An 18,227-nucleotide genomic window follows, 5' to 3' on the forward strand; every position below is an offset into this window, starting at 1 on the left:
TTCTAATGATGCTAAAGTGACCCCAGAGTGGAGAGACTGTGTGTGTCTTCTCCTCCTCAATGGAGCGTTTTTGGAAATGGTACTAACTTCCTCCTTGTAGCATTGCGGATATAACCTCCATTCTTCCACTTTGCACCCATGAACTCCCTGCGTCCCAGACAATGAAGACAACTCGCAAATGCAGGACTCTTCTGTCGGTGGGCCTGAACTTCTTCGCCTTGTTCTTCTCCATCACGGCTTTCATCACCACCTACTGGTGTGTTGGGACGCAGAGGGTACCCAAGCCCAAGTGCAGCAAGCTGCGGACCCACCAGTGCATCGACTACGGCGTCAACGAGACGGACCCCAACAAGGTGGTTTACAGCTGGGAGACCGGGGACGACCGCTTCCTCTTCCGCCAGTTCCACACCGGCATCTGGTTTTCTTGTGAGGAGAATATCCACGATGAAAGTAAGAACAGCAGGTGTGTGTGTGTGTGTGTGTGTGTGTGTGTGTGTGTGTGTGTGTGTGTGTGTGTGTGTGTGTGTATAACTATGACGTGGTGTTACTTTTCCCCCCAAAAAAATATATGAACACGAGCCACACCCGCACAATCTCATGAAATCCAGTGCAAAAGTTGCTTAAAAAGCTAACAACTGATAAAACGGTAAGTGATTGTGGGGCTGTATTGCGCCATATTAAGAAGGTGTCCCTCTCTTGTATATCAACTGAAGGTTGTTCGAATATTACAAACTGCTTTGCTAAACATTTAGCTAAATCAACACCTCACATATTTGTGATTCATCTCTCGAATCTCTTCAGTTGTGCTGCTAAAAGTGCCGAATCAGTCACTGATCGTGTATTTTAATCGATGTTTTTAATTTTGTAAAAAAGCTTAAAAAAAAAAAAGTTACATACATTAATGGGCAAAAGTTTTGCGAATGACTTCACTTTTGTGCTTCAGTGTATTTCACGTGTTGGTTGTATGCAGCGGATCACAGCTCAGTAGCGATTTAGCATTCAAGCATTTGAAATTCACAGATGTTTGGTCAAAAAATGTTCCGTTGGCACCATTTTATAAATATTTTATAAATATGTGACAGTAAAATGGACAGCACGCGATTTTTAAGATTCAACGATAATGTTTTTCCACCGAGCGTTGAGATGTCGCACTTTCTTTGGCGGTCCTTGAACCCACCATAGCGGCCATCACCAAATGGCGCACCTGGTGACCATTAAAAGTGAATGGGAAGTATAATAATAACATTTCCGTATCACAAAGGCAGTTTGCGGGCGTACTTACGTAAGTTGTTACGGTTAACGTGGCGGCAAACGCGGTGACGTCAAAATGGAGCCAAAGAAAGTTGCAAGCGGTTTGATAAAGAAGGTGCGAAACACTGTTGAAGAAATAAATCATGACAAAACAGGAAGGTGGTGTTAAAGAGGAAGGTGTTGAGCTCGCTGCCATATCGTTGTTATCTTTGTTAGTTGAAGCTAAACGTAACCTCACCTGTTCGTTTGTCCCTTTCATTTGTCATGTATATGATGTACGTTTAAAACTACAGTTGTAACACTATAAAATCCTGTTTTGTGTTCACACTCTTGAGAGTCAACCGCTGATAACAGAGACGGGCGACGTAGCTGACCTCCGGTTACGGTTGCCATTCTGTTAGCAAGCTTTGGATGCTAACAAGTACGCTTTGTGGTAAAAAAAAGAGCACAGTTGGACACACGCAGTGTATTAATACAACGACAAGGTGCGTGTCATATTGGACCCTAACCGGAAAGTGGACAAAAGCTGAGGCAAAATTCTATCATACATTTTGTACGTTAACCAAAAAAAAACGCTAACCGATGTGGAAAATAAACGAGTCTACTGTACAGTCGTCCCTCGCAGTATCGCGGTTCTATTATTGCTCCCTCACTATGTAGCGTTTTTTTCCAAAAAATGAATAAACTAATAATGTGTTTTAAAACTTGGAGAGGGCATTGAACCGTGTTCCTCAAGGAATTCTGTGGGGAGTACTCCAGGAGTATGGGAGATTGGAACAGCTAATTCAGTTTGGTTGGCATATAATGTCGGCAATAAGTCGGACTCGTTTCCAGTGAGGGTTGGACTCCGCCAGGGCTGCCCTTTGTCACCGCTTCTGTTCAAGGCATTGAGGAGTTCTGTTTGGTGGCCGCAGGATTGGGTCTCTGCTTTTTTGCAGATGATGTGGTCCTGCTGGCTTCATCAAGCCGTGACCCCAGATGAGGTGGCTTGGGCATCCGGTCAAGATGCCTCCAAGACACCTCCCTGGGGTGACGTTCAGGGTACGTCCGACCGGTAGAAGACCTTCGGGAAGACCTAGGACACTTTTGGAGAGAATATGTCCCAACTGGCCTGGGAATGCCTCAGGATCCGCCAGGAGGAGCTGGACGAAGTGACCGGCGAGAGGGAAGTCTGGGCTTCCCTGCTTAGGCTGCTGCCCTCGCGACTCCACCTCGGATAAGCGGAAGATGGATGTATGGACAATGAATTAATAAATGATGGACTACGGTCTATTATTAGTCAAAACATGTTGAAATACAAGTGCTATGTAGTGTTGTGGTCACTAGGCAGCAGTAAAGACACAAACCACTGAGACATTAGCTTACATTAGCTTACATTAGATTACCTTAACACTGCATGAAGACCGCCATGGTGTGTCCGACATGATAGAGTGATAGAGTCATCTCCTTCCATTCCGTGTGGAAGTGGTAAGTTTTTGGCTTCGTAAGTTTAGAAGAAATACATTTGAGGCTAACTGGTTAGCTCGCTAGCCAGTGGCCGTCTCGAGTCCATGCAGCATAAGGGTTGTGCGATGTGTTGTAAGCAATGAATAATGGTAATGTCAAGGTGAATATAGGCGTGTTATTTCGTGTCTAGAGGGGCTCTGATAATGTTAAACAGGGAATTTAGCTCTAACTACGAAAATATTCAATTTCTAACATTGAATCCTATATTGGGGAAATGTACTTATCAAGGTGGGGTCTGGAACCAATTAACCGCTTTAAACGAGGGATGACTTTATATTTAAAGTTGTTTCATGTCAGCTTTTTCTCTTTTTGCTGTTTTTTTGTGTTTTATTTGACTTCTACAATGTGCCAGGGGCCAATGAAAAGCGAGTCATGGGATGCAAATGGCCCCCGGCCCACGCTTTGGATATCCCCGGTGTACCGGTTCACTCGCCTGACTTCCTTTCCCACTCTGTGACGCCGTGAATGGTTGCGTGTCTCCACGTGTGCCCTGAAACCAGTGCAGGGTGCCGGCTGGGATAGGCTCCAGCTCGCCCTTGACTCTGAGCAGGATAACATAGGGATGAGTATAACATCTGTTAAAAAGAGGAATGCAAAAGGAGTTTCTAAACACCGGGCGAGTAATTAAAGAACAAGTGACTTGTGGGAGGAGATGATTGTAAAGCTAAAGTGTGCGTAAGGTCATGTCAAGCGGAGGTCAAAGCTGTTATCTGACCGGATTACTCTCCTGTGGCGAAATCCGGACGTACCGTGGCGCTCGTTTTCCCAAATGTGTTAAAGGCCCTTCCGACATACTGGAACTGAGCCGCACGTCCGGTTACCTCATGTGCCGTGGCAACAAAAACGACGCGCAAATGATATCATTCGGGAGGGAACGGCTGGCACGTGTTGTGTCTCACCAAGCGGGGGGGGGCTGAGACAGCTTGAGTTAATAAGGATTATGTAACAGCGGCCTTGATGAGTTTTTCCTCAAAACAGCTGTTGCCAACCTCCGTCTACCTGATTAAAGAGTTCCTTTTACCACAAATCCAGCAACAGTCTCCATTTGACAGACGACGCGACGGGACGTTCACTAAGCTTCATGCGTTTACACCTGTTTGTTTTGGTGTTTTGCTTTTTTGGACAATATATGTTTGTATTGTTTGCGGTTCTGTGCAGAGTCACTATAATGCAGCGCGGCAAGAAGCAGATGTTAAGAGGGCTTGGCAACTGACCGACCATCTGTTGGAAGTCAATTACTGGCCCGAGAATGTATCAATCTGTTTGAAATGTGTTGTTATTATGCAATAGAATGTTGGTGTTTTGTGCTGGAATATGCTCAATATGATAATAATCACAATAATAATGACATTTTTGCTGTGATGCCAGGTGAGAGATGCAGAAGCTTCATCGACTTGGCTCCTGCGTCAGAGAAAGGTGAGCGTCCGCTGAGCCCCACCGAACTAAAAAGCTTATTAACATGAGGGTGAAAATGAAAGGTTGTTATTTCCCTGCTGATGTCACACGTCCGGCTACGGTTCAAGCTTTTCCACTTGTTTCCAAATGACCGAGTGTTACTGATTCACTCTATCGTGTCACGTGCTGCTAAGATTGTGTGTGGTGTTACGCCACAGTGCGGAGACACGGTGGCAGGAAGCTTCAGTAACGTATTTTATTGAACAAAAGATCCTCTCACACAGTATGGCTTTAATCTTGAATCTCTTTAATCTTTAATCTTGAATCTCTTATTTTTTCCTAAATTTTGCTTTTTTCCATTTAAATGTTCTTAAATGTTCTGAAATATATATATATATATATATATATATATATTTTTTACCTTTTACACGTATGTTACCAGCATGGAGTTCTTTTGCGTCAGTGACTCGCATGTCCCGATCCACATTTTTTGGCTTCTGATTCAATTTTTCTTATAGTCTCGCCCATCCGGTACCGATCCTTTTTTTTTTTTTTTTTAAATAATAATCTTATGTTACAATCATTCATTTGTAGAATTGAATACGCCTATAATAATATCTCTTCAGAGCATTAAAAATAATACAACCAAAGTATTGCTGAATTTACTTTTTTATTCCACAGCATGACCGACAGCATTGTTTGGCTTTTGTAACAAACTTCTGTGAGTCAGGTCCCTAATCCAATAAAAGTCCATCCAATAGTCCCTAGTGTAAACAACAAGCGGTTAGAGCAGCACTTCCCGTGCGAGCTCCCCGCACCATGACACAGCAGTCCGGGCACAGTGAGAGGGAACTACCGCTGTAGCTGCGGAACCAAATATCCAACGTCCAACGTGAAACTAACTTCACCCACCGTACACCGCAGACATGTCTGCATGGCGGTGTTGCGTTTTTGTCTTCTTGCAAGTGGCGGGAGTTGAGTGGCAACCAGCTTTGAGGCACATTGCCTCACCTACCGTGTTGGAGTGTGGCCCAGAGTTACGAACGTTATATGGCAACCGACTGGATCGGCCCGATCTTGTGGCAGTCACTTTATTAACTCGTTCAATCCCAGCCATTTTTCAAAAGACAAGCCCTTCACTAGCGGCCGTTTTAGATGATTTTGGCTGACCTTTCAAGGCACACACAATATTGTGTTCTATGGTTATATAAACATGGAACCTACCAAAAAAAAGATTAGACTCTCGTCTTTCATCAAATAAAAGATGTTGTTTCTACCTTTTTCCGTTCTGTAGTAATCAGCAGTAGAACATAGGTAAGTTTCAGGAAAATATCAGTTCCCGACTAAAAAAAAAAAAAAAAAAAAAGGGAGAAAAACAGCTTTTTGTGAACATTTCAAGCATTTGACACAAATATTTTTTGCATTTGTGGCAGCTGAAATAACTATACCACAACATAACACAATTTTTTTTAACATCAAAGTAACAATTTATTTACAAATATAACACCATGAACTATTTACAATGTTCACATTTGGAACTGAACTATTTGAGCTGGAACTGAACTATGTGTGTGTGTGTGTGTGTGTGTGTGTGTGTGTGTGTGTGTGCACTTAAAATTTCCCTACAATGCGTCATTTTTTTTCTTGTGGTGGGCAATGTAGCAGCTGCTTTCATGCAAGGGCTTCCTGTCATGTCACGTGTCTCCTTTCTCAAATCTTATCAAATGCACGCCCGCCATCTAGTGGCTGCTTTTATGGCATTTCAATTGCCCTGAAGTCTAATCCTTTGATGAGGAGTTGCATCAGCACCTTGTTTTGCGAGTTTTGACGTTTTTTCGCACACTTAGCCAGTGTTTCGGGCAGCCGTGTCGACATGTTCAGTTCAGGAGGGGGCTGTTTTGTGTTTATGAGGACATGCCGCTATGAATGAGCAGGGGCAGAGTGGAGAAATAAACATTCCTTCTCCTCAAGATGAGCGCATTTCCTTCACACTCGAGGTTCTTCCCGAACACAGAGCGAAGTGGCGCATAATAAAATGACAAAGCAGGTTAGCAGGCACAGCTCGGGCTAACATAAACTCACCATCAAAGGTGGAAACAAGCATGCGGTCAAACGGAACAAGAAAACAGCTAACAATACATCCAACACATAGATAACGATGGTCCCAGGAGAAGAAAAATAAAACCTATGAAGATGCATGCAGGTACGAGTAAAAAAAATACAAAATAAAAGCACCCCATAGGAAAAAATGGCAGAACAGAGACGTCCAAACTGTAATGCCGAACGTAGCATGCATTGTAACTTGAATATTGAACTACAATAGGCAATGGCTAGTCTGATTGATGCTGAATTGACAAAAAATGGACAAAAAAAAAGCCTTATAGTGAAATAGTCAGTGTTGACATCATTTCATTTGCATCATTGAACATGACGCTTGTGCATAGATTTTTTATTGACACTGCGGGAACCAAAAAGTGAGCAAAAAACATGACAAATACAACACATGTATATATAAATACAAATGTCACTTCTTTTCATGTTGTTTTTTTTTGTTTTACATCGCACAGCAGCAGCGTCGGCTGCTCGTTGAGAAGAGCGACGTATGCTTTCATGCTAGAGGCTCCAAAAGTGTCCAGTAAGACCAGAAAGTCTGTCGATTTGTCGCTAGTCGTTGAATGCATGGGAAACACTGCTGAGTTTGTACAATCAATCTTTAAGAAATCTGTTTCAAAACCACCGATAGACACAAAGCCCCATATCATAAAGTCTCCTTAGATGTAAGGAGTAATGTGTGATGGAAATATGTAATCCCATATTCATTGTATTTACCGTAATTAGCGATTGCAATCCTTCTCATCAGGGATGCTGTGGCTGTCGCTGGTGTCTGAGATGCTCTACATAGTTTTACTGGTGGTGGGCTTCAGCCTCATGTGTTTGGAGCTCGTCCACTCCAGCAACGTCATCGACGGACTCAAGCTCAACGCCTTCGCCGCGGTCTTCACCGTGCTCTCAGGTTGTCACGTTGTATTTCTATCTGTTGTGAGTTTGTATTTTTGATATGTCCGTTTTATTCCTAACACAGATAATTGTCTGCTGTCCCGTAGGGGTGCCAGAAAAAAACGGTCTTGTGGGCACTAGGCCTGGGATGAATAAATTATGAATTCATTAATTAATCACACAATAAATGAAAATGAGATCGATAATTTTGCCGGCGTCAATATATTGCCATGTGGATGCATGTCTGTTTTTCCCATCCCCCACGGCATTTAACAACGGCATGAACGGAGTGAGCCCGTTTGTCAAGATTTAAGATTCAAGAGTTTTATTGTCATATGCACAGTAACAGGTAGTTCTGCTATGCAATGAAATTCTTGTTCTGTTCATTCTCCCAGCAGAAAGAAAGAAAGAAAAACACAAGAAAATGAATAAGTAATAAAGTAATAACAATAAATTAAGCAACAACAACAGAAGAGACATTAGCTTTTCCAAAATGGGGACTTGGAAGAGCCTTCAAAGCACCTTTCATCTTGCTGTAGACTTGGTACAGGATGCTATTTGCCCTCATGGGAAAGCTTACATGCTGGTAACATTTGGGGAGAACAGTCCCGAGGCTCTGTGTCCACAATACGCCAAAGTCCGATCTCCCCGGCAAGCGGCAAATGTCCCCAACCAGACCGCCGAGTCCGGTAAATCCTCCATCCAGCCAGGCCTCCGCGAACACACAGCACTCTCCGATCTCACGTAGAATCCTTGCTCTCAGCTCATACAATCTCTTTCTCTGTGGGTGGAGGCGGGGCCGGTAGCATCCGCACAGAGTGCAGAAGAGTGTTACATAGTAGAAACTATATTACCATAAATTCCGGTGTATAAGCCGCACGTGTACACGTCATAAGGTGGCATATTGTGACGCGCATGAGTCCGTGAGTCCGTCAGCTTTTTATCTGGCAGGAAGCAATCACGACGAGCTTGGCAACCCACTGGAAATTGCAGGAGGTCAATACCTAATGTAACAGTCACGGTTTCATCTTATAAACAACATTAAACTCATCACACAGCAACTTAACACTCAATAAATATACCTCCATAAATATAGAAACATGTACCAATATGAGTTTAATATGGAAAAAAACATTTACAATGTTTTTCCATAATGCATTTTGTTTGAGAGAACCTTTTTGTTGGAGGAGCATGGAAAGCATAGAAAATGGTAGATGGCGCTGCAATGCAGCCTCTGTCCACCAGAGGGAGCCAGAGTGCCCGGAGCCCAAAGGGAAGCTGACGTCATTGCAGCGCAAAATGTTTTTTCCCCCATTGTAAACTCATATTGGTATGTTTGTAAATTTGTCAGGTACACCTGTGAGTGTTAAGTTGCTGTGTGATGAATTTAGTGTTGTTAGTAATGTGTATATGTACTGCCCTCTGCTGACATCCAGTGGGTTGACAAGCTGGTGTGAGTGCACTGCTAGCTGATAGCCAGAGAAAGAGCTACTGTTTCCTCACTGTCTCGCCAGCGGCACAGTATTTAAACAATTAGTAGTTATTCTGAAGTAAAGGAGATGTTACGGGATCAGAATTTTGCCATAAATTAGCCGCACTGCTGTGCAAGGTGTGGACGTGCATGAGCCGGAAGGTGCTTGTCGCTGCCATCCTACAGAGAGAAAGGTTGTTGTTATTTTAGCTTTTGTAAAATCAGATCAGATGCACTCAAGATATTTTTATGCTCTGCTGGACAAATTCATTTGATTGCCAACATGGAGGATTATATATCCAGGCTCAACAGAAGATGATCAGACTTTTACAACAAAGTCACAGAGCTTTTCCTGGAGAAGGATAGGGTGCATGTACTTCATATACAGTGGAACCTCAGTTAGCGTCTGCCCTGTTTTTTGGGGGGTTAACGTGGGAAATTTGTGCAAAAATTTGGTCTCGATTTTTGTACATACAATATGGCGCACTTGTGGTGTTATTAATTCATTCAACCCCAGCCATTTTTCAAAAGACCACCCCTTCAGTACCGGCCATTTTAGACGATTTTGACTGATCTTTCAAGGTAGACGGAATATTGTGTTCTGTGGCTATATAAACATGGAACCCACCAAAAGAAAGATTAGACTCTCGTCTTTTATCAGGAAAAAAAAGCTTGTTTCTACCTTTTTTCGTTCTTTAGTAATCAGCAGTAGAACATAGGTAAGTTTCAGGAAAATATCAGTTCCCAACTAGAAAAGGGAGAAATGCAGCTTTTTGTGTAAAGACAAATTTCAAGCATAACTTTCACTTTGACACAAATGTTTGCTTTTGTGACAGCTCAAATATCTAAACAACTATACCGCAACATAAACAACTAAAAAAAGGCTTCTTTCACATCAAAATAACAATTTATTTACAAATACAACACCAAGAAGTATTTACAATTTTCACATTTTTGAACGAACGTGTGTGTGCACCCGTGTGCATGCGTTAAAATTCCCCTACAATGCGTAACCTTCTGCACGCCACACGCCTCCACGCTCCCTCACTTCCTCCTTGCTGTCGAGCGTGTTTGTACATGCAAATGAGCCGTGCCGAGCGCTTATCAGAATGCACTTCTGCCACCTTGTGGCCCTTTTTGTGGCTCAAAACTGCTCAAAAAGTGACTTCTATGAGTGTGCAGTTGCGTCATCACCTCTTTTTGCCTCTCGCACAAAAAAACGTAAAAGATGTATAAATAATCCTTGGGGATCGTGCGTTCACGTTTATAAAAACGTATAAATACATCTTTGGTATTGAATGAGTTAATATACTGTGTGATTCCAACTGTGTTCTCTATCACAAACGTCCTTGTTAGCATATTTTGCTAACAAAATGGCAGCCAGAACTGGAAGTCAGCTAGTTGCCCATCGATGATGTCATCAGCGGCTGACTCAAGTCTTTTTATAGTTTTACAATTCTCATCAATCAGATCGGGGCATCCATCACGCTAACCAAGGTTCTACTGTACAAATACAAGTTTTGTCTGTTAATCACAAAAATGACCAAATGGGACAAATAAGTATTTGAAGCAAAATGTTTGAACAAAATTAAAAATAATGCCGAAGGAGGCAGTGCCTCACCAGCCACGAACCTCACCGCACGTCACTGGTACTGCCAGTTCAAGGAAAACTGCACTTTTTTGGGGGGAATTTTGCCCATCAACCGCAATCCTTATGTGAAACATGAACACATATTCCTTTCCCTTTTCTGTGCGTTCTAACGAGAGAAAACAAGTTAGTACGAGTCAGCTAACAATGGACGTCATGAGAGGCGCCTATTTTGACGCTGAAGCGCTAACAAAAAGCCCTCAAGAAAAAAACGCCAACAGTGTTCCATTTCCGTAACTGACGTGTATATTAGCCAAGCTACAGCGATGTTGTTATTGTAGCAGCTAGCAAGAAAATCTATACTCATCTTAGCGTCACTCACAACAGACGGAAGAGTGTTGTGTCTCGTGCGGGAAGACGCCGCCACCCCAATGAGAGCCGACATGGGAAGTGTCGTCGCTGTTTCTATGCCACCGTTGTTGACGGAAGTCGCGCTCGCTCCAATGGGTTACGTCAAACCAATGCGCCGAGGTAAAAAGTTCCAGTAATGTCTTAAATCATCAAAATACGGCAAGATGCTGTAAGTATTACACGTGTCATCAATGTACCTGTTAATGCATCATCACAGCAAAACGTTGTTAGGTTTTTTTTCAGAGGGCTTCATAGTCGAAACAGGCACCTCCCATAACCAACACTCCGAGTCGCACCGTGGACCGTCATGTTGGTACATTTTCTGACCTTGTCCATTTGAATTCAGGTCTCCTGGGCATGGTGGCTCATGTGATGTACACACAGGTCTTCCAGGTCACCGTCAGTCTGGGCCCCCCTGACTGGAGGCCCTACAACTGGGACTACGGCTGGTCCTTCTGGTATGATTCAAGTCTGTTATTGACATTGACTTAGCGACGTGAAAGACAACATTTAAAATCCACCAGCAATTTAATCCAACCCGTTATTATGACCCGATACCTTTTTAAGAAAGTCCAACCCACAGAGGAATTCCAACATTTCCATGTGGCCGCCTGAAATAGTTGTGTAGCTGGACTCTCACCTCTCCCCAGCATCGCTGTCACTAATGAAAACCCCCCCAAAGCTCTCATGTTATGCAGGATTAGGCTTTGGTGGCAAAGCCCCGATACAGGCGTGATTGGGATTGCATAAGGGGATGATATTTCACCCCTTTACAATATGCGCAGTGTGTGGAAAATTCATCTGTGAGGCTAAACAATTCTTGACCTTTTAGGAGCATTGACCAACCTGAGCGCTAAGTACACGAGATGATGATTTGATTGTCTGACCTCACACGCGACCCGCTTTACTTGAGGAGAGCAGAGGGACTTAAAGGGATTGACACTAATCTAGGCAAACATGCGGCGACGATAACGAGGGGGGGCTATCAAAACGCAGTTTGGATTGAGCGCCACTTTTTCCCTCTCAAAGTGAGTCCCGAGTAACCAAACCCGAGCGTGTGTGTTGTGTGATTTCAGCATGGCCTGGGCGTCCTTCACCTGCTGCATGGGCGCGTCGGTCACCACGCTCAACTCCTACACCAAGACCGTCATCGAGTTCAGGCACAAACGCAAGACTTTCGAGCAGAGCATTCGGGAGGAGCACGCAAGGGAGGCTTTCGAATATTTCAGAGAACCCTCTGTACACTCCATCTCCAAATCTGTGGAGGTTTATTCCAGCCAGACGCTGAAGAGTGGCAGGATAACTCCCATACCGGCGGACTCCTTAGACCTGAGTGACATTCGAGGCTCTCTAGGGGAAGAACAGTGCTGAGAGGGGGGGGGGGTCGGTGGTCTACAAGCCTGACAAGCACTTCAGCCCGCACTGGTAACTCCACGGGAAACATTTCAACTCTGCCTTAATTGAATCTTGCCCCAGCGGGTGTGAGTTGTGAATGACGTAGATTTGAAAGAAAGTAAATTCCCATTATTGCAGTGAAGGTCTCTTGGATGCTTCTCGCCTTATTGAACAGGTTTTATAAAATGCAAATGACTGTCTAACCGTAAAGGGAGAGAAAATGCTTTTCAACTTGCAAATAAAGCCACAAAAGCGTGCAGCTAATCTTGTGCCTACAGACAAAGTTGTGACGTAAGTAAGCAGTGGATTGTAAGTGTGTGTGTGTGTGTGGTTTTTTTGTTGTTTTTTTTAACAGGTTGTTGTAGGAAATGATGTGTAATTTACCATCTGGGTGTTTGCAAGGACAAACGCTCACTCGTGTAACCCCCACACGGGCAAACGCATCGCATGCCCTTGTGAAGGATGCCAGAATGTGTCGTCTTGCACTTTGTGAAGGATTTACATTTTTTTTCTCATTTTTATGTTTGATGTTTTCTGCTTCAATTTGAAGGCAATAAATCCCAAGTTGACCAAATGTGTCATTTTCAAATTGGTTTGACCAAAAGGCCTTGCGGTGATTTGACATTGCACCCATAGAGGGCGGTGTTGTGTCATGAAACAAAAAAAATGGGCAGAAACCTTTGCTGTGAAGTACCCGTCGTCAGTCAGGTTTATTAGAGCAAGAGTGTCCTAACTTTTTCCGTTGAGGGTCGCATACAGAAAGGATGCGGGGCCACTTTTGTACAGTTTGTGCATTAAAACCAATCCAAAGTACACACCCGGTGAATACTTGTAGAACACTCCAATTTCTCTGGCAGAAAAAGCTACCGGTACATTTTGAAGTGTTGAGATGGAATTCCCCTTTTTTTCTTGCCATTTTTGGAGCAACAAATGACTTTCTGCAGTACAGTGCTGTTCAACTGATGTTCACAAGGGTATGGTACCTGCAGCACCTGAAGTCACATTCATGGCAACAAATATTTACTTATTCATTTGTGAGCTTCAGTTTAACAATGCTATTAAAAACATGCACTTCCGCCATCTAGCGGCTGTTTTTATGGCATTTCAATTGCCCTGAAGTCTAATCCTTTGATAAGGAGTTGCATCAGCACCTCGTTTAGCCTCTCGCGCAAAAAAAGACATATAATTATGTTGTTGGGATCGAACATACATTTAGAGACTTAGTGAATTCTAAAATTGTTGGTCTTGCTTAAAAATGCATGCATTTAGTTGTATTCAATGTTAAAAAAAGATATGATATGGCTCTCACAGAAATGCATTTTAACATATGTGGCTCTCTCTGCCAAAAAGGTTCCCGACCCCTGGCATATATATTTGTCATATCATTTTTTTTTAATGAAAATATACTAATAGGGTATATGAAGGTTTTTTGACATGAAGTTGTATGACATCCTCAGATTTCAGTGATGAAGAATGTAGTTCCAGGTAGTCGCTGGGGTTACTCAAGTAAGGTGTTCGGCTTCTCAAAACAGTATGCGTTCGAAAGAGTACTACATTTGAGCACAAAAATGCCTCCTCGAAAAAATCAGACATCACCGATCGCTGACGTGTGTTTACGTGTGTGTGTGTTCCACAGCGAAATCACCGAAATCCGGGGACCCAGGGCTTAGGGGACCAGTTGTGGTTGGGGGAGTCTCTGTTGATTTGGGACACTGCTGATGGGGATGTCACACAACTTCATGTCAAAAAATCCCAACTATCCCTTTAAAGTGAAACTGCACTCTCAAATAAATACTGTAGATGTTTCTAGTTTGTGCAAATTAGTTTTGTCCTGCAGTTTTGTTGGAAAAAGTAGAAGTAGAAGTCAAGATGCTGAATCGGCTCATCTTAATAAGACCCTCAGTCTCGCTGTTTTCAGTATTGATTCCTTGCAAAGTCTGAGTTCAGTAGCCATCGTCAAACTCATTCTGGGCCTGCTGCCGGGCTAACATTGCCTGGATGAGAGCGCTGGAGCTGGCAGGAGGTGGGTTTTCATGAGGAGCAGTGCTGCCCCAATGGAGACTCTCCTCACTCTCTGCTTTCCGTCTTGCTTGCATGACTTGCATCATAGCGTAAGAGTAGGAAGATGGCAAGTCCTCTCCTTCGTGCTCTGCATCTTCTTCTCTTTGTCTTGCCTGCATTGCCTGCATCACAGCCAAGGATGTGTTGAGAGGGGGTTCAGGAAACTCTGCTGTACTGTAGTTGACATCCCTTTCATTGTCCTCATCCATGTGCCTGGCAAGAATCCCCGGAATGAAGGACGACTGGCGCATCGGGTAAAGCTCTCTTCTGTCTTGATCCTCAGCTCTCCGATTGGCCAGTGTGGCATCAGAACGGAAGATATCCGAGGGAACGGGGGCTCCACCGGGGCTGCGTCTCTCCTCTCCTTCCTCAAGCCGTTGGTGAAGGATTAAAGCCTGAACCATGGCATTGGAGTTGGACTGAGTGCCCGAAGAACTGCCATCAAAGCGTTTGCGGTGCTGACACAGGAAAACATTAACTCATTTGTATTTACAGTATTAAAATTTTTTTTTTTTAAAAAAACATACCCTCTTTTGATTCTTCTGTTTGCGTTTGTTATTACGATGAGATTTCTGGAGGTTCTGCAGCTTTTCCAGCAAGAAAGACTTGTCCTTCCCCTCCTGGTGAGAAGAATAGAAGTTTAGGGATGTACAATTCCAACACACACATACACACTTGAGTCACACTCACATTGACAATTTGCTGTCTCAGTAGACCGATGAGTTGCTTGCGGCCCTGAGTGACTTGCCAGAAGAGATATATGATCACTCTGACAAGATACAAGTAGGATCATAGACAGAGAACATCAGTCAAGTGGAACGAACGACAAAAATGCAACAGATGATGCACATAGAAACCATCACAGGTTTCCCATCACAAATATACACTGCACAATGTTCGTATTCGTATTGGAAAACGTAGAAACAAATGGAGATTTAAGTTGAACACACACACACACACACACACACACACACACACACACACACAGACACAGGACTGCTGCGCAGTATGCACTTACAAGATTATGAGTGTGCAGAGAAAGTAAACAATTTCACTTCTTATGACATTTTCATAGATCCAGATGGCCCCGTGAGAACCAGGGATGTGCTCGAGACCATCAATCCAGATTCCAACCACACTGAAGGTGTTGTTCAGGCCCCGAAAAGGGCCACACTGCTGCGAGGGAGTCAGTCTACAGAGAAAGTGGACATAAGAGGGCTCGATTTGAATAAAATGACAGACTTTTCACTGGTCCAGAATGTGGATTTGTGTATTTAATTTGATTTTTTTGCCACTGAATCTCCTTTCCATATAATAAAATGTGATTTTGTCCTCGTGATGATGTCCTCATACCTCCATGCTGTGTATGCAACCATGCACAGGGCTCCCACAAAGAATGGGAAGAAGAGGAGGGCAATGAAGATGGTTTGCATCTGAGCTGCCCTGCCTGTTCGTCGTGGAGGCTGACAGTTGTGGGTCAAGCTGACCTGGAGAAAAACAGACTCGTTCATATCTTGGACATTTTCAACCTCATGAAAAGGTATCCGCTAGTCAGAAATGACACAAAAAAAGTGGTAAAACATTGTGTTCAGAGATGTCAATTAAATATTTCAATTTTTTGATATTTTGACAGGTTCCACATTAAAATTTGGCATACTGTTTTATTGATTGCAATGCTTTTGTCACACTCTGGTAGCTAGCTGGCGCGATAGGTTGTTTACGTTCACGTCTTATGCCTCAGTTCCTGTTTTCATGACCCTTATTTTGTAGTTCCTCCCGCGTTGCCCTGTTCTGTGTCTGTTTTCATTTTCCTTATTCTCTCGCACCTGCGGCTCGTTTAGTTTCCCATCTATTTAGTCCAGGTGCGTGCATTGTCCTTGCATTGTGGGAGTATTTTGGTACAACTGCACTTTGTTGGTATCCTGCTATTAGTAATAAAATAATAATAATAATAAAATAACAACTTTCCCAGAAAATGCTAGAGGTTACCAGCATGCTTTAGAATGGTGCAAAACATGCGTGTACTCAAAATCGTTTTTAATTGCTTCAAATATATGTTGTTTGAATCATAATCTAGATGCGTATTGAATCATCTACCACAATATTCACTTCAGTGGTTTAATTTAATTAAAGATGTGAAATTCTTCGATTCTGTAGATTCACTATGCACAGAGTAAAATATTCCAAGAATGTATTTATTAATTTCTTCATGTGGATGATTATTACATCCATTTATTGTAACTTTCACTTTATCCTGCAGTTTTATTGCAGCAAACACCTAAAAAGAAAAAAACCCCAGCAAAACTGGGCATCTCAAACAAGGCCAGCAAGATCCTGGAGGGGACCAGGCCAAAAATGTGCTCTGCACTTGAGAATATGAAAATAAAGCATATTTTCTTAGATTTGTTGAAATCCTGTGCTTTTTGAAGGTTAAGGTTGCAAGGAACACTTAAAACATTAATAACTAATGCATAAAATCAAGCTGATGCAATGTTATTGAAAAAAAAATCTGTCATGTTCCGCAGGACAGGAATTATCACTTCCTGTCTTCTGCTCTTATTATGGAATGCTGCACTTCCTGCTGGGGGTAAGAGGCGGCCGCTTTACCCCAGTGTAATTGGGTGCAGCTGTTCGCTAGTGCAATTAGTTAGGTTTATAAGCCCAGCGTCGTCTGAGGGATGGCGTTGGTTCATTGCATCTGTTACCACCTGAACGTTCTCATGACCTGTTGCTACTGCCTAAGACTGCCGAGTATCTTCTTTCACAGAGCCTTTTTCCCTCTGGACTTTTATTTGCACACCGCTGCCTCTGTCTCTGCATACCGGGGGTCAAAACATTCGACAGCCGCACCGCGTTTCCTGACAAACCGTGACAAAATCCGCCTCAAAACGTGGCACCATTTGCCGCAACTGTGCGAAAAAGCTGACGCCAGATTGCACATTTTAGGCCGCAACAATCACAAAAAGGCCCACGAAATCCTGGAGGGATGTGTAATGTCATAAAATCCGAAAAAAAGCAATGTAATTAAATTGTCATCCTGTAATGGAAAACGTGAGGGGTTCCTTCTATGAAGAGCTTTGCCTGGCATTACCTCAAAGGTCCTTCACAATGTTCATGAAAGATTCAGCAAGGCCACATCAAGCCAGGGTCCAATTACCAATTATCCTGAATTCATTTATTCTGTGCAATTGGTTGACCTCACAGCAAAATGGCTATTCATCCATAAAGTCCAAACCCTGCTGAACATTTCATTACACATTACACAAGCCTTCACTGGGACTGAATTAACATTATGAGACGTTGACCAAGCTACACAAACATAGTCAGGTCAGACAAGAGAGCTAATAGACGCTGCAGTGGTCTTGTGTCTGGTACAGCATCCAATATGTTGAATGATCATCAAACAAATGTAAATATTAGTCAATGACAACACAACTGAACACAAAATGCAGTTTTTAAATGAAACTTTTTATTATTAAGGGAGAAAAAAAATTCTAAACCTACATGGCCCTGTGTGAAAAAGTGATTGCCCCCCTGTTAAAACATAACTGAGATTAATTGAGATCTATCAGTGTGGAAAAGATTATAAAGCCATTTCTAAAGCTTTGGGACTCCAGCCAACCACAGTGAGAGCCATTATCCACAAATGGTAAAAACATGGAACAGTGGTGAACCTTCCCATAAGTGGCCAAACAACCAAAATGACCCCAAGAGCGCAGCGATGACTCTTGCAAGAGGTCACAAAAGACCCCACAACAACATCCAAAGAACTGCAGGCCTCACTTGCCTCAGTTAAGGTCAGTGTTCATGACTCCACCATAAGAAAGATGCTGGGCAAAAAGAGCCGCATGGCAGAGTTCCAAGACCAAAACCACTGCTGAACAAAAACAACTTTAAGGCTCGTCTCAATTTTGCCAGAAAAACGTCTTAAGACCTTTGGGAAAATACTCTGTGGTCTGACGAGACAAAAGTTTAACTTTGATGTGCGTCCCATTACATCTGGTCGCATTTCAGAAAAAGAACATCATACCAACAGAAAAATATGGTGGTGGTAGTGTGATGGTCTGGGGCTGTTTTGCTGCAACAGGACCTGGAAGACTTGCTGTGATAAATGGAAGCATTCTGCTGAAGGAGAATGTCAGGCCATCTGTT

General features: G+C 43.0%; 2 protein-coding genes across 5 annotated transcripts in view; one reads left to right on the forward strand and one right to left on the reverse strand.

Moving 5' to 3' along the window:
* On the forward strand, window positions 1-14,502 carry LOC129182913 (germ cell-specific gene 1-like protein). 2 transcript variants are annotated; one of them, XM_054779572.1, is made up of 5 exons: window positions 1-450; window positions 4,126-4,173; window positions 7,013-7,165; window positions 10,966-11,077; window positions 11,696-14,502. In XM_054779572.1, exons 1-5 carry the CDS (start codon window positions 162-164, stop codon window positions 11,988-11,990), a joined length of 897 nt encoding a protein of 298 aa, XP_054635547.1. In that variant the 5' UTR covers window positions 1-161; the 3' UTR covers window positions 11,991-14,502. The 2 variants fall into 2 exon arrangements, with proteins under 2 accessions (XP_054635547.1, XP_054635548.1); XM_054779573.1 differs by lacking the exon at window positions 4,126-4,173.
* Window positions 12,701-18,227, reverse strand: part of tmc5 (transmembrane channel like 5) — a 21,296-nt gene continuing 15,769 nt past the window's right edge. For all 3 annotated transcript variants that reach the window (XM_054779570.1, XM_054779569.1, XM_054779568.1), the window contains 5 exons: window positions 15,429-15,562; window positions 15,094-15,267; window positions 14,766-14,844; window positions 14,603-14,695; window positions 12,701-14,533 (listed from right to left, as the gene is read on the reverse strand). In XM_054779570.1, the coding sequence (XP_054635545.1) occupies window positions 13,958-14,533; window positions 14,603-14,695; window positions 14,766-14,844; window positions 15,094-15,267; window positions 15,429-15,562 (1,056 nt within the window). In that variant the 3' untranslated portion in view covers window positions 12,701-13,957. The remainder of the gene's footprint in view (window positions 14,534-14,602; window positions 14,696-14,765; window positions 14,845-15,093; window positions 15,268-15,428; window positions 15,563-18,227) is intronic.

Source organism: Dunckerocampus dactyliophorus, chromosome 6 (genome assembly GCF_027744805.1).
Source record: "Dunckerocampus dactyliophorus isolate RoL2022-P2 chromosome 6, RoL_Ddac_1.1, whole genome shotgun sequence".
NCBI classification, from domain to species: domain Eukaryota; kingdom Metazoa; phylum Chordata; class Actinopteri; order Syngnathiformes; family Syngnathidae; genus Dunckerocampus; species Dunckerocampus dactyliophorus.

What these genes read in the sequence shown, in the direction of transcription:
- LOC129182913 (XM_054779572.1), top strand. Translation starts at nt 162, where the DNA reads ATGAAGACAACTCGCAAATGCAGGACTCTTCTGTCGGTGGGCCTGAAC. An exon ending in GGAGAATATCCACGATGAAA is followed by an intron (nt 451 to 4,125) that starts GTAAGAACAGCA and finishes CTGTGATGCCAG; the next exon opens with GTGAGAGATGCAGAAGCTTC. An exon ending in GGCTCCTGCGTCAGAGAAAG is followed by an intron (nt 4,174 to 7,012) that starts GTGAGCGTCCGC and finishes CCTTCTCATCAG; the next exon opens with GGATGCTGTGGCTGTCGCTG.